General features: G+C 45.0%; 1 protein-coding gene across 7 annotated transcripts in view; it reads left to right on the top strand.

Annotated features, from left to right (window-relative positions):
- The first annotated feature begins 286 nt into the window (after positions 1 to 286).
- LOC122760540 (methenyltetrahydrofolate synthase domain-containing protein-like) overlaps positions 287 to 19,068 on the top strand; it is a 29,018-nt gene continuing 10,236 nt past the window's right edge. The window contains exons 1-5 of one of the 7 annotated variants that reach the window (XM_044015629.1): positions 287 to 1,068; positions 1,215 to 1,249; positions 1,395 to 1,452; positions 7,546 to 7,703; positions 8,983 to 9,086. Coding sequence is in view for 3 of the 7 variants with exons in the window: in XM_044015625.1 (XP_043871560.1) it covers positions 8,860 to 8,887; positions 8,983 to 9,086 (132 nt within the window). In the remaining 4 variants the exon portion in view is untranslated. Of the gene's footprint in view, positions 1,073 to 1,213; positions 1,250 to 1,394; positions 1,453 to 7,545; positions 7,704 to 8,729; positions 8,888 to 8,982; positions 9,087 to 19,068 lie in introns of those variants that run through there. The other 6 variants (XM_044015630.1, XM_044015632.1, XM_044015631.1 and 3 more) reach the window with 6 other exon arrangements.

Genomic DNA, 19,068 nt, shown 5'->3' with positions numbered 1-19,068 from the left:
TGATTAAAAATAATAGTAACTACTTGCAGCCCTGCACTTCTATCACAACCAAATCCTGATTTAGAGCATCTGTAACTCCTTATTCAATAACTTTTTCAATTGCTTGTTAAATTAAAAGAACTTTGCAGCACATAGAGCCCAGATAAGTGTCTGTATCAGGAAATAATTTGTTGATAAGCCAATGAAAGTCAACAACACAGCACCAATAGAAACGTGCATGAAGTGTAAAAGGTCATTTATATTCAGTGAAAATAAAAAACAACACATTGTTTCCTATTTTTTCTTGACCTCAGAATGCTAGTTTATAGTTTATAGTAATAGTTTTTTTTAAATATATTTTACTTTTCCCAAAGGCTGCAAAATGCTTACTTCTACAGCTATCCATCGTTTTGACCCCATTTTTTAGGAAGAGTGAAGAAACATGAAGGCAGTGAAGCAGGGAGGTTGAAAATTGTAGAGGAGGAGATCATGACACACCAGAGAAGTGTGGGTCAAGGCAAGGCAAATTGTGAAACCAAAAAAAAAAGAGAGAAAGATGAAAAAGAAAACATTCCCTGACTCATTTTCCTAGTTTTCAACTGGTTACATGCTTAACTCCACTTCTTCTCGCCGCCTCGCCCTCAGCTCTTTTCCCCTTCTTCCCCTCCTTTCTCCTTGAATAATTGATCAATGCATTTTCTCTCCCAGGCAGACAGTGAAACAACTCCCTCCTTTTCAAACGCCAATCCGGGGGGGTGCGATGAGATGTCATTAGGGATGACTGACAATAGAATTCACACTCAGACTATAAAGGACTGTGTCTAAAGCAGATTATTATTGTAAAACACCAATAGATGTACTTCTTCTGTAGATCCATTAAGACTTTCTTTATTCATCTTATTATTTTAAGCAAATTTGTAGATGCAGATGATTCAATACTGTATGAATTACCCTTTGTTCTGTTTCCTCCCCATGGACGAAAGGTACAGATGGATTAGGAACAAAGAATAGGGCGTGTGGGGAGGAGGGAGAAGTTCACATTCGGAAGAATAAGAGAAAAAGAGGAGGTGCCTTGCAAGTTAAATGTGTGTAGGTAATCCCCTTCTCTCTCTGGTTTCAATACAGTTTATAAAAATGACTGAGCTCTGAAAGCTGCTTAAACTGAATACCAAACACACAATGCCAAGAATTTGACACTATTTTCCTCTCTAAATGACACGCTCTTTTATTTACAGTGTCGGATCAAACCTGAAATACCTCTCACTTTACGGTAAATGCTGCTCTAGCATATATTATTGTGTTGTTTGTACATTACACTGTTTATTCATGTCCATGTCAAGCTTAAAGGTCCAGTGTGCATGAATTTGTGACATGCAGACCATAAACAAAACTCTGCTCTCCCTCCCTTTCTCAAGCACTCCGTCTGGTTTGTCCATTCAGGCTGATGTAGGAACATGGAGGCACACGATGGATGTAAGTCTAAAGTACATATAAAAGGCTTCTCCCGTTTCTACTTTCAGCTTCTCTCTTCAGCCTCCATATTGTCCTCTCCCTTGTGTCCTGAACACAAACCTGATCCTTCTCTCTGGTCGTCCTCTTTTCCATTCTTTGTCCAATATAATCACTGTCCCTTCATGTGACCAAACCATCTTAACCTGAGATGGTCTGACTTTCTGACATTATTTATAAACCGTTCAACCTGAGCTGTCCCTCAAATATGCAAAAAAATATGCTATTCTAATCCTGTCCATCCTGGGCACTCCTGACAAATATCAGCATCTTCAGCTCTGCCACCTCCTGCTCCATCTCCTGTCACTCTCTCCAAACCAAACGTCATCACAGGTCTCACTACCTAAACCAATCTTTAGCTAATTCAGTTTCTGCTAAAATGTCACATAAACCAAATAGTTAAAAACAACAAGACATTTGTTGGTTGGGATATTTCCATTTGCCAAAATGTTTCCAACACACATATAAATCTGTATTTCTACTGAGACTTTTTCCATTTTAGTGTCCTTTTGATGCCCATAATCCTTTACCTGTCCTCCATATTCGATAAAACTCAGGAAACCACTGAGACAACATGGCAACAATGATCCCATGATCCCGCGCTGCACCAAACCAGGTCTTTTGTTACTGGTTTGATTGATAGACGCCTAGTGGCAGAAATGACTCTGCATTTGAGTGATTAAAATGTTTGAGTGATTAAAATTTCAAATGTACTTTTGGCTGAGGCATTATTACACATTTTGTAAGTCTGGAATTCTACTCACTCCCATTGACCCTCTGTCCCCAAAACATGAAGTTGTTTCCTGTATTACAACAGTAAATTATGGCTACATCTTTCCGTAGCTCCATTGCTACAGCGGTCTACGCCGCCATGGCTTAGTTTTTGTAGACTGTGGTCACTTTAAACGCAGTGTTATGCAATCTATACATTTGCCATGGTGTGTAGGAAAGTATAAAAGCATGCTTGTTGAAAACACTCTGTTCTTGTGCTGTAAGAGCACAGGTTAGTCAGTCATGTTTGGTAATGTTTCTTACAGACTGACTTTTTATTTTGTTATTGTTTGTTCGTACATGTGTTTCTAAAACAAATCACTTGCCGTAGCTTTAAATCCAGTTTGGCTGTTAACGTCAAAATCACTGTTTTGTTCTCTAATTATCTCACAGCTGTCACCAATCAGTGGCCGGCAGTCTGTGGACGTCACATTTAGCGTCAGCTCAGCTCACTTGGAACCTCGCCAGAGCTGGTGCTAAAAAAGTACCAGCAGTGTAAAATCGTGTGTGTATCTGGTCCAGCAGAAAACATGCTCTTTTTAAGGACGTTGACTTTGTAGGCTGTTTAAAGCTGTTTCATGTCGACCTAAAATTATTGTAGCCAATGACAAGAGTAACTGCGGTCCCCTAAAAGCTTTTTGTAAATATTTGAACCACCAATGGTTTTTTATTATGTTGGTCTTGGCTCCTCTTTTTCTACCTTTCATGCCACACACTATTAGCTCCAGTGGGTCACATTAGCCTCTGGAGGAGTTGTCTTTAAAAAAAAAAAGTGTTAGTGAAGCAGATAAAGGCCGCCTTGTCACTCATGTGGCCTCAGAATCCGAGTCTGTGCTTCTGCACTCGGTGCTCTGTGACCGGCGCGTACAGCGAAGCCTCTGTGTGCTACTGACGCACAATGAGTCCTTTCAACCGAGGCCGAGCTGCAGTCGTCTTTGAGAATGTGAGAGCAGAATACCTATAAAGTAGGCAGTGATCGCTCACTCGGGTACAAGATCAACTCTGACTGCATCAGCAGATCAGGTCGGCAAATTTGTTTGGCTGTCATTAGATGAGGGGCCGGGAAAAAATAATATCAAAGGCTTATTCAAGAAACTACTTTTAGAAAATACACCAGGAGTTAAAAATGCATCGTGAAATGCTCCACTGTTGTCAAATTAAAGACACTAGACAGGACCGTATCAATTACAAAAATAACTAGAGATAATTATTTCATACATACAGTAGACTCAAATCTGGAACAACATCCCTGACCATTTTAGAGCAACTACTCTTCAAACAATCGTATAAATGCAGTTTGTTGAACGTCCTTCTGTTGCCCAACAATGATGCAGATTCAGTTAACTATGGAGTGATGTGTGTGTAAGTAATGTATTAATGCTCAACAGGTCTAAAACATGAGATTATGCCTTGTGGGATTTTAATCGATCCAGTCATGAGTGATAATATTAAGACTCTCTTGAACACAAGTAGGATATCCTTTCCCTCCTCTCTTATCTCTTTTATTGAGTGATCCTGCTTTATCTCGGTCAAGGCTGTTTTTCCACTCATGCAACCTGCAATGCCTCTTTACCACCAATGAATATTTATCACTGTTAATATCTATCCCCCCCATTCCCCTGCTACTCACGTCTCCTCTCAGTGATGTGCAGCAGGCTCGCAGTGTGTCCTGACAGGCAGCTCTCCTCCTCTCCTGCTGGGTGCTGGAACAGCTCCTTGTTTAGGTCTCCTGAGCTGGAGGGTTTCAGCAGCTTCTGGATGTCTTTATTGGGCTCTGTAAGCATTGAAACAAAGACAGGGGGCAAAGCGAAAAATCTGTCATTAGTTATTCGATTTTTATTGCAGTAATTATCAGTGCTGGATGGCACGTTGCCCATCGCTGTACTTTATAGAGCCATCGGCCATCCCTCACCTTTCAAAGGCTACATTATTGTTATCATTGTGTAAAATTATCTCAGGTCAACTTCCTTCTTACTTGAGTCAAATTTTCACTCTCACAAGGCGAGGCAAGTTTATTTATATAGCACAGTTCAACAACAAGGCATTTCAAAGGGCTTTACTATAGAAAAAAGAAAGAATAATACAACAGCATTAAATATATAAAAGGCATAATACAACACAATAAAACATTTAAATAGCGATGAAGGGAGAAAAGGGAAAATAAAAGAGACTAAAAGTTGCAGTTGGGCTGAGGTGCAGCAGTGATGATAATTGTATTTTTATTCCAAGTTTTCAGGCTAGATTTAAAAGAATTAATTCATTTAGAGGTTTTCACAGATTTAGCAGACAAGGCAGTAATATGTCACAGTTAAAGAGCTTTCTGTCAGAACAGAAACAGGCTAATTAAAGCCTTTCCTTCCATGGCTCTTGGTTGTGCAATGATCTTTAATCTGAACTCAATCTTGAGATCTTTATCACTTTGAATGATTTTAAATATAGAGTAAAAGAAGTAGGTACCAAATGTTGCCGCTTCCTTTTAAAAAACACTTAATGAGTGAGTACACACCTGATTCAACAGTCACTTGTATTCTCGCCAGTGCAAAAAAAACAACATCTCAGGCATCCACTCAAAACAGCGACCTGTGTTTTCACAGGGGCATTACGGAGCCTGAAAATGGAAAGCACTTAAAATAGCATCCTGTCAATATGCAAGAGTGTGCATTAAGTTTGAAGTAATTACACCTGATAAAGGTTAAAGGCCGGTCCGCTTGGCACAGCTGAAAACACAGTGTGATGAGACTGAGGGATGGAGGCACGGCTGCATATTTAGTAGAATGAATCCTCAAAGTTAGATACAGTAAAAACAAAACTCAAGGTGAATACGGAATGAAACGGAATACTGGAAAATGTAATAATTGCCCAATGGTTGTATGTATCCACTGACCAAGTTTCAGTCTGTTCAAATGTCTTTTTTCAACATGTCATGACAGGGAATTTGATGTTTGACCTTGAGCACTGGTCATCCAAAACTAGGAAATACATCCGTGACTCCATTTGTGCCAAATATGAAAGAATTCCTAAAGCAAAAAATAAGGCTTGACGGGTCATAGTGTTCTTAATCTTTAACCCCTGACCACCCAAATCAATTCATCGTTCAGTCCAAGTGAATGTTTGTGCCAACCTAAAAAAGGATACTCTCGAGACATTCGTGAGACACGGAGTTCAGGATGAACAGGGACGGACAGGCTACCTGAATTAGAATAATGCCTGTGTGGGTGCTGTTGTCTCAGGCGTGAAGGAGACATAAAAACAGCATTGATCAAAGTGACAGCAGTGTGGCTGGTTTTATGATGTCATGCAGAGATGATGGAGTAGTGTGGGTGTAAAGCATGGCTTCCCGATGAGCCGCGCCAGATGGCTGGTACCGTTTCTCCTCGCAATATGTCGCAAAACTGTTGTATTTCAGATTTCAGAAAAGAGTGTTCGATACAAGGTTGAGCCAGAGTTTGAGTTTGCCCTGAGAAGTTGATTGCTTGATGTTGTGATGTATTGATTCCCCCTGGTGAGAGGCCACACAAACCACCTACAAAGACTGTAGGTTTACCTCTGTTGTTAGAATTAAACGTTTGTTACAACCGTGTAAAAGCAGCTCCTGTTTCCCTTTGAATCACCTTCTTCAGCAAACACTCAGTATTGACATACTGCTGTGTCAGTGGAGCATAGACTATTCATTTATCTACCCTTCTGTCTATCTATGAAAACATGGTCATACCAGATTCTGGATTAAATCAGGAGCGCCTGCTTGGATAAGTTGGCTCAGTGGCAGACGAAAAGAACACTCAGTAAAGTCATTCAAAGTCACTTATTTGCATTTAAAGATGGAGGAGAGATTGCACAGATGGCCGAATCGAGCCACCACCTGCTGAGTTGACTGTGACAAGGCCCCAAGTAAATATTGTAAGATGCTGCTGGTAAAAGATGGTCGGCTTTCACACATGTAGCCGTGGGTGTCTGTACGTTTGCCAACAGCTGCATCAAACTCAGTGTCCTGGTTCAATAAATCAATCTGCATTTTCACCGTGTGGCTCACACAGAGAGGGGATTAACACCCATGGCTCAACCCCACATCAATGTACATGAGGATTTCTCGCCACCTTCACAGTATATTCTGTATTAATATTTACACAAATCTGCACAGATGGTGCCTGTGCAGAGTCTACCTTGTTATAAATGTTTCCTCATACTTTATGACCCCTTTCATCATAATAATGACGCCCTCTCTGTAATTCAACCCCATATTAATGAGAAAATAATATTCCAGTTTCTCGTGGGCAGGTCATTCTGGACATTACCATGAATATGTCACGCTCTGATTGTTCTTTTACCTGTTCCTCTTTTTCCTTTAACCTCCACACCTTTTTTTACTTTACTTTTTTTAACTAACTTTCAGTTACTTGTTTGGAATTGTGTGGTTTGACTTTGGATTGATTTATTTGAACTGTTGAATTATGTTGTTTTTATGTCTCATTACCTTTAGCCTACATCTGTATATGAAATGCACTATCCTTATTATTATAACCATTTTTTGGTGAAATTGGAACTTTAATTTCTTTGGTGCTGTGCCACTGTGTACATTATGCAAATCCTTTTGAGCAAAGTCATCACTTATCCTGCGGGGGCATGTCACATGCCTATATGTCGTCTGAGCCCTGAATACAAATAAAGAATTAACCCTCTGAATGTTTAAATGTAACAAAACAATAGAGGCACTGATGCATTACACAGCAGTAGCATCACACAGCACAGGCTTCTCTGCCCGGCTCATACACAAAGGCCATATACAGTACATGCTTTTATCAGTGTAGTATGACTATATAAAACTACTACACCGCTTGGTTTAAGGTGCACAAATATACCCAGACAGTGTCTCCTGTGTTGCAAACATTATGAACAACAGACAGAAAAAGGACACTGCAGACCAACAGGCAATTTACAGCACAAGTCCTGCAGAAGACGGAACCACTCTACCACAAACAGGCATTTGTAGTGTGATATAGAGGAAAGAAATAATGGGGAAAGGCTCTTACCTGGGCTCCCTGCCCCTCCCTGTGCTTCCATGCAGCTTAGTGGAGAGCGTCCTGCTGCTCACCACACCAGCATAGAGAGTGGAGGAGACAGAAGAAAAGACAGGCAGGGGGAGAGAGTGTCTGTGTGTGTGCATGTGAGAGAAAGCAGGGGGGGGTTAGACTCAGCTTTGCAAGACTCCCCTCTTCGTCCTCCTCCTTCTACTCTTTTTTGTTTTTTTTTTATTATTTGTCCTCTTGTTGTTCTAAATTCCCCAAACAGGTGATGGTGTTTTCTCCTCTTGCTCAGTCCACCTGCTCCACTCCAGACTGTTTTTGATGATGCCTGGGTGCTGCACTGCCTCACAGAGCCGGTCCACAGTGAGGGACGTCTGGGAACAGCAGCAGCATCACTGCTTTGTTGAGCGCAGCATTGTGAAGGTTCGGACTGGTGTGTACAGAATACACAGAGAGAGACAGAGCGAGAGAGATCCAGAGCAAGAGAGGCTGAAATTGGGGAGGGAGAGAAAGAGAGACGGGGAAAGAGGGAGGGTTGAGCTGGCAGCCTGCCGAGACTGAGAGAGAAATGGGGTGTCAGGGAGGGTTGGGGGGCGGGGGGGTTTTTGTGCCTGTCTGTGTATAAATGATTCATGAGTGTAAATGTGTGAAGGTCCATGCATGGATGTTATACAATGTGTGCGTGTATGTGTATCCTGTGAGCAAGTGAAGCCAAAGATTTGAGGAAGGATTTTTGTTAGGGCAATGACATATGTATTAATGCATGGCTGAGTTATTGGTCTGTGATACTTGGTGTGAATTTGAATTCATGCTGAGCCATGTGTTTGGAGAAATTCATCTGTGAGTGTGGCTCACCCTCTAGTGGTGGAATCTGACCCTTTCAGGTTGTAATATTTCCTTGGGAGGTCAAAATCTAAAAATAATATACAGTATAAGAAGCAATCCAGTACAAAGCAATAGTAGTTATACAATATGTCATAGGAATTGCTTTGGAATGGGAAAGCTATAACAAAGTGAAAAACAATATACAGTTTCTATCCTATTCTACATGGAATATTGGGGAAAAAAATATTTTTGAATATTCATATAAGACAAACACTAAAGTCAAAAAGTAGTCCGGAAAATATAAGAAATACAATACAACTAGTATTATATTATAGTTCTGGGCTCAAGCTATTGCTTTGAAAATGTAACATTCCATGACAAACCTCTATAATTAAATAAAGATATAAGTCCTTGTTCATATAAGAAGTATCAAACAATTGTGGTGATATAGCTTTGCATTGCTTCAGAGTCTTATGACATGGAAGCTATTCAATAAAATGCATGTATTTTTGACTGTAATATTTATTTTATATATAAAAAGCACATGGTGGTAGAAAATAGATGACTTTTGGCTTGGAGTCAGTGGATTTTGTGGAAGAGTATAAATATCCCAAGGAACCGCTATTCTGGCTTCGCGTTTTGTAAAGTCTGTGTCTCTCGCGCCGCCGTAGCACTGATAAACATTGACAAGCAGCTGTTCCTTCGTGTTACTCAGCTCACATGTGGAGGCTGAATCTGAACCACTGAGTGCACGATGGAGCCCGTTATTAAAATAAACCGCGGTAGGTTAAGCGTTTGTAAAAGCTTGTTTTGTCGCCACGTGTCGCTGTGGAACGCTGCTAAATGTCGCTATTAACGTGTGATTTGTTCCAAACAGGAGCGTCGAAATGGGACATTCGTCAGAGAGTTTGGGACTACATCGAAGAGAAGAACCTGGCCAATTTTCCGAGGCCTGTTCACAACAGGATCCCGAATTTCAAGGCAGGTTAACCCGCTTAAATTTCAGGACACGTGCAAATGAAGTGTTTAACATACCGCGACATATTTTGTCATTCTGGGAACCGAATGTGCAACCAAAAACTAACGCTAGGAGAACGTAAGGAAAGCGTTCCATATCAACCACAGGACATTAACCTCGGGAGGAACCTTCAAGGAACGTTTCCAGAACGTTCAGGGAACCAGAAAGTGTTAGCTAGGCTGTTTTATTTGCATTGTCTATACACAAGAAAAACTATTCAATTTGAAATCAGAACAAGATGATAACAATTGAAAAAGGGACAAATTAAACAAACTCAAGTTTGAGAAAAGAACTAGGATGGATATTTGATAGATACACAGATACATTTATTGATCACTGGGAACACGCTATTATAGTAGGAAAGAAATAGGAAAATACAGGAGTTAAAGTGCACTATATATCAAAAATATACATAACATGTAAAAATGTAAAATCATGAAAACATACTCCAACATCTTTTATTATAAAGAAAATGACATGCACCAGTGGTGTACAGAGAATATGGAATACAATATTAGACTGGAACAGAATAAACCAATTAATAACATTGATTATGAACATTAAAATGCTGAAATTCTTTTGCATAATGGAGAGTCTAAGCATATTCTTTGTCATGTTTTATTATGTAGAATCAGTCATATAAGGGAGTCTTTCCATTATCGGTTGACTGGTCATTTTTTTTTCTCCTTAATCAAATTAATTGTTTGGTCATTAGAATGTCACAAGATGTTGATCTGTTGATATTAAATTAAGGTGGTCCATTGTTTTATTCTACCTTTGCGTTAAGTAATATATGATGGGTACGTTTTTAGTCAAAGTAAATGTATATTTTTCCTAAACAGGTAAATTAACCATCATTGTAGAACTTTCTAGCAGGCAAAGCTATTTGTCTTTCATTCTATTTATTTGTTCATTGTTGTAATTGGTATCAAAGCACCGTTGCCTTTAAAGAGCCTTTAAGGTGCATTGTCAAAGCCATGTTTTGTTATATATTGCCTTCGTATACAGCTTCGTAAATCTATCTATCATCAGAACCTGTACGACTTGTCGGTTTTATAACCTGACTAACTTTCTAACTGTCTAACTAACTTCTACCTAACAAGATGTTGTCTAACTGCAAACTGACGTCTGCTTAACTGTGTATGTGGAATAAACCTTCAGAAAGACAGTCGAGTTGTGCCCGCCGTACTTGTTCTGGTCACCCTTTCCAGAAGGGAGCATTGAGCTGGGAAGACCAGCCAGCAGAAATCTGGACAGTTATAAAACCGTTGTCGGCGCCGTATCTGTGGAGTACGGACTGCCGAGCGGAGGACGGCAATCGCGAAGTACCAGGACCGGAGTGCTGGTGAAGCAGCCATGAATCACTAAACGGAGGAGCCGGAGCAAAGAGCTAACGGAGCCGTTGAAGGATTAAAGGAAGTGCCGCAGCCGTGAAGAAGGCTGTGAAGATTGCACAAGGAATACAAAGCTCTTCTGGGCAAATAGCTGGAACAGAAGAGCCAACGCAGCCGTGAATAAGGTTGTGCACTTGGAATTCAGAGTTCTTCTGGGCGAAGAGCCTCACAGAGGAGAAGCTGGAACAGAGGAGCCAACACAGCCGTGTAAAATGGCAGACAACAAGCCAGATCTGGAAAGCCTACAGCGGAGGCTATTAAATGCGCAGCGGAACTTGACAACACGTTTTAATCGTCTCAAAGTTAACGCTGGCCACCTCGATGAACTGTCGAAAGAGGTGACAGGATTGAAGAGTGATTATGGTGTTTTCGTCGATGCCAGTATTGAATATATTGAAGAACTGGGACAAATAGACCCAACGAACGATAACTGTGAACTGAGCAATGCCCTAGCAACGAGGGACGCTATTGTGCAAAGGTACCGTGAGACTATGGAAATGCTGTGGTTCAAGGATGCCGAGCCGGGTATAAGCACCCTCGTGGCACGGTTCAATTCAGCTTTCGACCAGGCCGAGGTACTCGGAAGAAAAAGTGCACTACAGTGGTGTCAGCGAGAGGCCAGAAGGAAGGGACTGGATCAAGAACTCCATGAACTCAGAGACGCTGTGTATGTTTGGAAAGACTATCGGCCATATGGTAAGGAAAAATGGAGACTCCTTTTAACATTGACAATTAAAAAGGAGGAACTGATGGATGAGTGGTCATGCTGCCGGGATAACGAACGGGGAAATGGGCATATCCGACCAGTAACCCGTGTTAATACCATCCCACCTGTTCTGCATGGTGGGAGTACTGCATGTGTTACCAGCCCTCCTCCGCAGACCCTCACTAGTATGCCAGGACTTCACGCTACTCCCGTCCACTTCAGTATGGGACGAAGGAGCACTGTGCCCACCAGCAACTCTGGTACAGTCACGGGAGGAGACAGCACTCAGGGGGCCCAACCCAAGAAGGTCACACAGATAAGCTTGCCTAAGCTCTCCGAGAACGAGAAGGCTGATTGGAAGAGTATCCGGACGCAAGCGGGTCCCACAGAGTCCTTTGAAGTGGAGCAGAAGAAACTGAAGGGTCAAGTGACAGAGTTACAGAAAGTAACGGAAGTCAATGACAAGAAGGTAAAGGAGCAGAGTAAACTGAGGGCCGAGATGCCTGAGCTCAGCAGGGAGCTGAACTCTGAAGAGACCCAAACTGCAGAGCTGCAGGAGACCTTGGCGCAAAGTCAGGAGAATCTCACTGAGCTTCAATCTGACTTCTACCAGAAAGAGTCAGAAGAAGAAGAGTCGACTCTGCATCAAGACCTCAAGGCACCAGAAGAGACCCAAACTGCAGAGCTGCAGGAGACCTTGGTGCAAAATCAGGAGAATCTCACTGAGTTTCAGTCTGACTTCTACCAGAAAGAGTCAGAAGAGTCTACTCTGCATCAAGACCTCAAGGCACCAGAAGAAAGACTGAGCTTAGCACAGGAGGACTTGGCTACCAACACCAGCCAACTCCTGCTAACCACACCACTGCTAACTCCAAACCAGACAGGTTTGGAGGCTCAGACAAAGGAACTGAAGAGAAGCCACAGCTCATTGGAGCCAGAGCTCACTGAACAAGAGCAGGAGCACCTGGTGATACTGTCTTTAGAGAGCAGACTTTCTGAGAAAATGCTAAAACAGTGGCTTGCGCATGTGAGCAGCCCCAAAAACTATGCCTTCCCGGGAAACCATTTTGAGAGGCTGTTAATGTTCCTGAAAGGCCAAAAGTCATTATCCACAAGAATAGAGATTTTGAAGTTCAGCAAGCCAATCCCCATTTACATTTCTGAGAGACCCAGCTACCATGAGAAGCCGGTCGACTGGAAGAAGATCCTAGAGGGAGTGGAGAAGATCCTGAAAGAAAGGGGCTTCTACCTCAAGCCCTGGGTCCGGTCTGGTCAAAGTGGGAGGAAGGACGAGGCAAAGCCTGACCAAATGACTCTCCTTACTGAAGGAGAAGTGGATGTAAAAGCACCAAACCCATTAACTCGTCGCAGCCTACCGAGCCAGATCACTGGATTGTACGACCCTATCGATTTAACAACACCTGTGAAGCAAAAAGGTGTGATTCTTGTGAGAAAGGCCTTCCAGGAAGCTGGAAGGCTCTCCAAAGACACTTGGGATGAGTCCCTCTCTGACGAACTCCGAGGGAAAGCAATCGAGCTGTTCAAAGAGTACACTCGCTTGGGGAGCATCAAGTTCTACAGAAGCTTCACACCCTCCGGCTGGAGGGGCAAGCCCTGGGGAATCACATTCTCTGACAGAAGCTGTGGATCTTACGGCACTGTACTGTATCTGCGATGGGAAATGCCTGATGGTGTAGTTACCCGGTTGGTGAACCCAAAAGCCAAGTTAAACCCCTTAAACCAGAAAGGCGACACAGTCAAAGCCGAAATCTGTGGGGCTGTCTTTGCCGCACGCCTGAAGGAATACATGCTGAAGCATGGGAACTTGACTGTGGAAAAGTGGTACCACTTCATGGACAGTCAGACGGTGCTGGGAGCCATCCAGAGAGACAGTTGCAGATTTCAAACATTCTTTGCAAATAGAGTCGGAAAGACCCAGAAGGCTGGGCCCGTAACTGATTGGTGGTGGATCCCAGGTGAAGTCAACGTCGCTGATCTCGTCACGAGAGGGTGTTCACCCAAGCAACTAGACGAAAACTCCGCGTGGCAGAAGGGTCCCGAGTTCCTGTCTAGTCCAGTGAAAGATTGGCCTATGGAATCTGCAGCAAAAGTGGCGGCTGATGCTAAAGAGACAGTGAGTAAACTCCAGAAGAAAGACTTTACAGCAGCTCTCATCAGAACCCAAGCGCAGAAGTTGTTAAATTCTGGTAGTGAAGGCCGGAATTTCACAGATGGAGATAACAGGTCTCTAGCAGGGCTCCAGTTGGCAGGATATGAGACGAAATCGATCCCTGTCGAGACCAAGAAAGATGAGACACTGGGGGGAGCCGCACTCATAGTCCGAGTGGGTCTGAAAAGGTACAACCCTCTAGCTAAGCTCTGTGGAGGGGTCAGTCATGCCCGAAAGGCTATAAAGAAATGCGTTGCTCGTATAGGGAGAGCCCCTATCCCAGCAAAGTGGGAGGTAGTACTGACAGTGACCGAACTTGAAACTGCATTCCAAGATCCCCCTACGTCATCCCGCTACGTCATCAGAGACACTGTGAGGCGGGGAATAAAGAACAGACTCGTCGTCAACAAGGACGAAGCTTCGGGGCTCCTGCGGTGCTACGCCAGAGTCCAAGCCATCACTAGGTAGAAGTTAGTTAGACAGTTAGACAGTTAGTCAGGTTATAAAACCGACAAGTCGTACAGGTTCTGATGATAGATAGATTTACGAAGCTGTATACGAAGGCAATATATAACAAAACATGGCTTTGACAATGCACCTTAAAGGCTCTTTAAAGGCAACGGTGCTTTGATACCAATTACAACAATGAACAAATAAATAGAATGAAAGACAAATAGTTTTGCCTGCTAGAAAGTTCTACACCTCCCACTTGGCCTACTGATTCCTAAATCCAAGTAGACCACAACAACTACAAATTTTGCCTTTCAAAGTGGGTACATAAAGCTACATTGCTGAGTACGAACGCACAATACAAATGAATGACAGATACAAATGACAAATAAAGGTTTCACTGTCCATGAACATGTTGTCCTTGATGACACAGTGGCGCCCTTTACCGAAACACACCACCAGCCTCTTGTAGAGGGTGGTGGAGGGGGGGTCTTGATCCTTGTTCCGAAACACACCATCATGTGGTGGGGAATCTATTTCTGTTCCTCCACTGGTAACAGAACCACCAGCCTCCTGACATCTCTGTGAAGGATGGTGGTGGAGGGACAATTCTCTTTCTCTTTGCCTTTCCCTCTTTGTCCACTGGAAACCGGACAACTTTGGCACGTTCTCACTTTAACGTCTCGAACTACGCCTTTCACATCAGGATGGGCCTCCACAACTCGACCGAGCCTAAACTGACCTCTCAGTGCATTCTGGTCAGCCAACCACACTAAGTCTCCCACTGTGACATTCCTCGCGGGTGCGTGCCATTTCTGTCGAACGAAGAGGCCCGGGCCCGCCAGCTGGCACCACCGCTTCCAGAACTTGTCGACCTCGATCTGGACCGCTCTTAGGCGTGCAACGGGGTAAGTCAGGTATTCAAACCCTCGAGAGTCCCCACTAGGCCCAGCACGGCCAAGCAGAAGTGAGTTGGGAGTGATGACTCCTACAGTCTCGTCTTGTACCTGGACTCTTGCGCCGATTGGTCTTTCGTTTGACAGATTAGCTGCCAGGTAGAGGAGAGTCTGGAACTCCAGTGCTGTCAGGTGACTTTCCACCCCGATGTTGCTCAACGCTCTCTTGAGTGTACGAACTGCTGCTTCAGCTGCTCCGTTTCGATGGGGAGAGTCTGCTGGGTGAAACACCCACGACCAATCGGTTCCAGCGGCGGTTGCTTTCTTTTGGACTTGATCCTTGTCGATGTTATTCAGGAATTTGTAGAGCTCCTTTAAAGCTGGCTTGGCGCCCACAAAGTTGGTCCCTTGATCCGACCAAAGTTTTCTCGGGTGGCCCCTGAGAGCTGTGAAGCGCTGGTACGCCTTTAGGAAGCCATCCGTTGACAGGTCTTCCACGATGTCAGCATGCAGCGCCCTGGAAGCCATACAACTGAATACTACTCCCCAGACTTTCATCTTTGTTCTTCGCTTTACAGTGTCTCTAACAATGTAGGGGCCAAAAAGATCCAGTGCTGTTAGCTCAAACGGTGCAGCTGGTTCAGATCGTTCACGAGGGAGCTCACTCATCTGTTGCTTGCACAACCTTGCCTTTGTCTTTCGACAGTGCACGCAGGAGTCGATGATGTTTCTTGCAATTCTTGACCCCTGTACCACCCACGCTTTGGACCTCACCCGGAGGAGTGTGCCAGCGACGCCTTCGTGGTTGGCTCCGTGGGCTTCCCGTGTGAGGAGGGTGCTGATCCAGGCATTATATGGGGCCAGGGGTACTCCTGGGTTTCCCCAGGTGATGGCTTGGACTCTGGCGTAGCACCGCAGGAGCCCCGAAGCTTCGTCCTTGTTGACGGCGAGTCTGTTCTTTATTCCCCGCCTCACAGTGTCTCTGATGACGTAGCAGGATGACGTAGGGGGATCTTGGGTGCCTTTGGACCTCACCCGGAGGAGTGTGCCAGCGACGCCTTCGTGGTTGGCTTCATGGGCTTCCCGTGTGAGGAGGGTGCTGATCCAGGCATTATATGGGGCCAGGGGTACTCCTGGGTTTCCCCAGGTGATGGCTTGGACTCTGGTGTAGCACCGCAGGAGCCCCGAAGCTTCGTCCTTGTTGACGCGAGTCTGTTCTTTATTCCCCGCCTCACAGTGTCTCTGATGACGTAGCGGGATGACGTAGGGGGATCTTGGAATGCAGTTTCAAGTTCGGTCACTGTCAGTACTACCTCCCACTTTGCTGGGATAGGGGCTCTCCCTATACGAGCAACGCATTTCTTTATAGCCTTTCGGGCATGACTGACCCCTCCACAGAGCTTAGCTAGAGGGTTGTACCTTTTCAGACCCACTCGGACTATGAGTGCGGCTCCCCCCAGTGTCTCATCTTTCTTGGTCTCGACAGGGATCGATTTCGTCTCATATCCTGCCAACTGGAGCCCTGCTAGAGACCTGCTATCTCCATCTGTGAAATTCCGGCCTTCACTACCAGAATTTAACAACTTCTGCGCTTGGGTTCTGATGAGAGCTGCTGTAAAGTCTTTCTTCTGGAGTTTACTCACTGTCTCTTTAGCATCAGCCGCCACTTTTGCTGCAGATTCCATAGGCCAATCTTTCACTGGACTAGACAGGAACTCGGGACCCTTCTGCCACGCGGAGTTTTCGTCTAGTCGCTTGGGTGAACACCCTCTCGTGACGAGATCAGCGACGTTGACTTCACCTGGGATCCACCACCAATCAGTTACGGGCCCAGCCTTCTGGATCTTTCCGACTCTATTTGCAAAGAATGTTTGAAATCTGCAACTGTCTCTCTGGATGGCTCCCAGCACCGTCTGACTGTCCATGAAGTGGTACCACTTTTCCACAGTCAAGCTCCCATGCTTCAGCATGTATTCCTTCAGGCGTGCGGCAAAGACAGCCCCACAGATTTCGGCTTTGACTGTGTCGCCTTTCTGGTTTAAGGGGTTTAACTTGGCTTTTGGGTTCACCAACCGGGTAACTACACCATCAGGCATTTCCCATCGCAGATACAGTACAGTGCCGTAAGATCCACAGCTTCTGTCAGAGAATGTGATTCCCCAGGGCTTGCCCCTCCAGCCGGAGGGTGTGAGGCTTCTGTAGAACTTGATGCTCCCCAAGCGAGTGTACTCTTTGAACAGCTCGATTGCTTTCCCTCGGAGTTCGTCAGAGAGGGACTCATCCCAAGTGTCTTTGGAGAGCCTTCCAGCTTCCTGGAAGGCCTTTCTCACAAGAATCACACCTTTTTGCTTCACAGGTGTTGTTAAATCGATAGGGTCGTACAATCCAGTGATCTGGCTCGGTAGGATGCGACGAGTTAATGGGTTTGGTGCTTTTACATCCACTTCTCCTTCAGTAAGGAGAGTCATTTGGTCAGGCTTTGCCTCGTCCTTCCTCCCACTTTGACCAGACCGGACCCAGGGCTTGAGGTAGAAGCCCCTTTCTTTCAGGATCTTCTCCACTCCCTCTAGGATCTTCTTCCAGTCAACCGGCTTCTCATGGTAGCTGGGTCTCTCAGAAATGTAAATGGGGATTGGCTTGCTGAACTTCAAAATCTCTATTCTTGTGGATAATGACTTTTGGCCTTTCAGGAACATTAACAGCCTCTCAAAATGGTTTCTCGGGAAGGCATAGTTTTTGGGGCTGCTCACATGCGCAAGCCACTGTTTTAGCATTTTCTCAGAAAGTCTGCTCTCTAAAGACAGTATCACCAGGTGCTCCTGCTCTTGTTCAGTGAGCTCTGGCTCCAATGAGCTGTGGCTTCTCTTCAGTTCCTTTGTCTGAGCCTCCAAACCTGTCTGGTTTGGAGTTAGCAGTGGTGTGGTTAGCAGGAGTTGGCTGGTGTTGGTAGCCAAGTCCTCCTGTGCTAAGCTTAGTCTTTCTTCTGGTGCCTTGAGGTCTTGATGCAGAGTAGACTCTTCTGACTCTTTCTGGTAGAAGTCAGACTGAAACTCAGTGAGATTCTCCTGATTTTGCACCAAGGTCTCCTGCAGCTCTGCAGTTTGGGTCTCTTCTGGTGCCTTGAGGTCTTGATGCAGAGTCGACTCTTCTTCTTCTGACTCTTTCTGGTAGAAGTCAGATTGAAGCTCAGTGAGATTCTCCTGACTTTGCGCCAAGGTCTCCTGCAGCTCTGCAGTTTGGGTCTCTTCAGAGTTCAGCTCCCTGCTGAGCTCAGGCATCTCGGCCCTCAGCTTACTCTGCTCCTTTACCTTCTTGTCATTGACTTCCGTTACTTTCTGTAACTCTGTCACTTGACCCTTCAGTTTCTTCTGCTCCACTTCAAAGGACTCTGTGGGACCCGCTTGCGCCCGCTACGTCATCAGAGACACTGTGAGGCGGGGAATAAAGAACAGACTCGTCGTCAACAAGGACGAAGCTTCGGGGCTCCTGCGGTGCTACGCCAGAGTCCAAGCCATCACCTGGGGAAACCCAGGAGTACCCCTGGCCCCATATAATGCCTGGATCAGCACCCTCCTCACACAGGAAGCCCACGGAGCCAACCATGTAGGCATCGCTGGCACACTGCTCAGGGTGAGGTCCAAAGCATGGGTAGTACAGGGGCCAAGAATCGCAAGAAGCATCATTGACTCCTGCGTGCACTGTCGAAAGACAAAGGCAAGGTTGTGCAAGCAACAGATGAGTGAGCTCCCTCGTGAACGATCTGAACCAGCTGCACCGTTTGAGCTAACAGCACTGGATCTTTTTGGCCCCTACGTTGTTAGAGACACTGTAAAGCGAAGAACAAAGATGAAAGTCTGGGGAGTAGTATTCAGTTGTATGGCTTCCAGGGCGCTGCATGCTGACATCGTGGAAGACCTGTCAACGGATGGCTTCCTAAAGGCGTACCAGCGCTTCACAGCTCTCAGGGGCCACCCGAGAAAACTTTGGTCGGATCAAGGGACCAACTTTGTGGGCGCCAAGCCAGCTTTAAAGGAGCTCTACGAATTCCTGAATAACATCGACAAGGATCAAGTCCAAAAGAAAGCAACCGCCGCTGGAACCGATTGGTCGTGGGTGTTTCACCCAGCAGACTCTCCCCATCGAAACGGAGCAGCTGAAGCAGCAGTTCGTACACTCAAGAGAGCGTTGAGCAACATCAGGGTGGAAAGTCACCTGACAGCACTGGAGTTCCAGACTCTCCTCTACCTGGCAGCTAATCTGTCAAACGAAAGACCAATCGGCGCAAGAGTCCAGGTACAAGACGAGACTGTAGGAGTCATCACTCCCAAC

Source organism: Solea senegalensis, unplaced genomic scaffold, assembly GCF_019176455.1.
Source record: "Solea senegalensis isolate Sse05_10M unplaced genomic scaffold, IFAPA_SoseM_1 scf7180000013729, whole genome shotgun sequence".
Classification (NCBI taxonomy): domain Eukaryota; kingdom Metazoa; phylum Chordata; class Actinopteri; order Pleuronectiformes; family Soleidae; genus Solea; species Solea senegalensis.
The sequence above is the reverse complement of the archived record's forward strand: the minus strand, read 5'-3'. Positions and strand labels throughout refer to the sequence as shown.